At 33.5% G+C, this 2,749-nt stretch overlaps 1 protein-coding gene across 1 annotated transcript in view; it reads right to left on the bottom strand.

The window, feature by feature from the left end:
* Window positions 1-2,749, bottom strand: part of LOC107103125 (serine/threonine-protein kinase SBK1-like) — a 28,298-nt gene that overhangs the window by 4,990 nt on the left and 20,559 nt on the right. Inside the window, exon 2 of the mRNA XM_015402659.1 lies at window positions 1,810-2,036. Within this exon, the coding sequence (XP_015258145.1) occupies window positions 1,810-1,981 (172 nt within the window). The 5' untranslated portion in view covers window positions 1,982-2,036. The remainder of the gene's footprint in view (window positions 1-1,809; window positions 2,037-2,749) is intronic.

Here is a 2,749-nt window from a genome sequence, read left to right as displayed (position 1 = left end):
TTCCTTAGATAGAAAACTTTGAATCAATCTGACTGTATGATCTGGTGAACTGGAAAGAGCCTTAGATGAGATGTGTTGTGAATTTGGCGCTATAGAAATAAACTGAATTAAATTGAATTTAATAACTTTTAGCCAATAGGCGCACTAGAACTAAAACAAAAATGATTTTGAAAAAATGAATTTAGGTGTACAGGCTGACGTATAACTAACTGGCCTACATAAAATAATGAAAAAAAACTAAACAGATTTTAAGACAGGATTTTTTTTTTAAGATAGAAATTTTCTAACTTTTGGGACAATATTGTCTGATAAAGAGAACATTTATATACATGTTTAAGCCAGAATGATTTGAAATTTAAATATGACTTCCCTACAACTTTAAAGTTTTCAGCAGATGTCCGGACACCCCACTCATACAGGAAAATAATTAAAACCTGTTCCGCTAAGATGTGGGTCAGAACAATTCAACACTTTATGTCACATATAGTATATATGTATGCTTTTATGTTTTAATAAAACAATGTTTCCTTCATATGTTTTAGCGATGTACGATCATGTTTATAATTTATGTAACTATGATACCATAGATGATAATTTCAATGTTTTACTGATTACCTTTTCTCACATATATTAAAGCTTCTACTGTGATATTTCATAATAATGCTGAATTAATTTCTATGCCCTTTTGCGAGCCTGTTGCTACTAAAGCATAAATCAGGAGGAATTAATTCAGGAAAAGCTTGTTGTGGGACTCTGTTGGGAGTATTTTTCCACAAATGTTAATTTCAAAGGTGATTTAAATTAAAATCGAGAGATGAGGAGTGAAGGTTTAATTCCCGAAAGGGTCTGCAAAATAAAATGCAAATGCTTTGTAACTTGATAATGTTGGTGGTTGTGTTTTTATTTACACCTATCATATGAAGATTAGATAATCAGGTTTTTTGTTTTTTAAATAAAAGTATCTTTAATTTCCTACAAATCTGCAATAGTCTGTTGCTAAAGATTCTTTTAAACAAGGAAGACTAAAGCAAATGTGAATGAAACAACTCATTTAAGGTCAGAAATGAGGGCTGTCAGCCCATTTTTACCAAAACTGACTGGATTTAATTGATAGATTCTGGATGTTGGATAATTAAAGCTGCGCTCCTTTGACAGCAGACCACACAGGTTTGTTCTTCCTTATTTTAATACATCTGTCAAGTGAGCATTTTAGTGACTTGAAAAATACCAATTTTCATCTCCATTACAGGCTGAAGCCAATTAAAAACTGACAGGGAAGCTTCACCTTCGTGCTTCATTAACAGGAATCGTAAAAGGTTCGGAGCAGATGGGCTCCATTTTGGCCTTTAACATTATGAGGCTGGGTAAAGTCAGACTAAATACCAAACTGTTAAATCATAGACCACCGATGTAGCTCATGTTCAACCATCAGAATAAATAATTGGCTTGTAACCAAAGTCTTTAATTCTAATAAATAAAATAATAACAAATCTTCATTTTGAATGGAATGGTAAAACCTAAACCTTCAGTCTTGCAGAATATTTCATTTCATGGGTAAATAAATTTCTGGAGGTAAGGAAATGTTACACATATTATTCAGTATTTCATTTTGAAATCAATTTTTTGAAATTAATTTTATTAAACAAACCTCTAAACAAGATGTGATGCAATCTGTATAATCTTTTATTTTCTTTCAGGTTAAGAGAGGCAGCAATGGAGGCTTTTAGTTCACTTGGTCTTGGTTGGAAAACATAAAGTGAAAAAGCTGAAAATATTTAGCTTTCTGTGAGCTGCAGCTCTGGTCTTTACCTCGGATTCTGTGGATGACCAGATCCACCTTCCCGTAGGTGCCCTTGCCCAGCTCACGGATGACCTCATAGTATTTGTTGATGTCCAGTTTTTCCAGGTTCTGTGCAGCGATCAACTGGAGCTCCTCCAGGATGTCGACTGAGGGGTGGGAGCTGTGCGGCGACGAATTCATTGTGGCTGGGCGTCGGGGCAGGATGGGTTGGGAAGTTAGTCTGGAGACAGATGTCCTGTGGGACAGGAAGAGCAGGAAGGAAAGTTAGGTTGACTGTTAGGAACTGTATCCACCCGCATTTTATTCACACAAAGCCTCTGATGTCTACAATAAACACGTCATTAATGAGAAAGCTGAAAAATACCAACCATGGATCTCTCTGCTTATGTTGTTCCCTTTAAAGAAAGATAATCTACCAACTCTTGTGCTCATAGAAAAGGTTTTAAGTACATATATTTTGAGGGAACAAAACTTTTAAACAAAGTAAAAGATAAAGAAACACTTTGCTTCAAGCATAGAAAATAACCCAACTGTCTTTAGTTTAAACACTTTTATTTTGAAATGCTTCTCTACCTCAGTTTAATACTAAAATCATAAAACACAAAAATATTTCCAGCCTGCTCACCCAGCCTGTTTAGTAACTGAATAAATAAATAAACCTTTTAAATTTTCACCTTTTGTAAATTCTAGTTAGATTGATTGAAACATTTAAATATACAATTAAAATCATATAATGCACAATTAAATAATTAAAAATACATTTACAATGAATTAAATGTCATTTCAAAAATACATCTATATATAATAATTTACAGAGGTTGACGTTAAGGGTTTTTACCACTTGGTCTTTGGGTAAGTGACTTTCACATTTCATTTGCCCAGAAACAATTTTTACTTGCCCAGTATAACGTTTGATAAACATAGTTCCTAATAGGGATGCACGATATT

Source organism: Cyprinodon variegatus, unplaced genomic scaffold, assembly GCF_000732505.1.
Source record: "Cyprinodon variegatus isolate N-32 unplaced genomic scaffold, C_variegatus-1.0 Scaffold1380, whole genome shotgun sequence".
Taxonomy (NCBI): Eukaryota; Metazoa; Chordata; class Actinopteri; order Cyprinodontiformes; family Cyprinodontidae; genus Cyprinodon; species Cyprinodon variegatus.
This window is presented reverse-complemented; position numbering and strand designations above follow the sequence as displayed.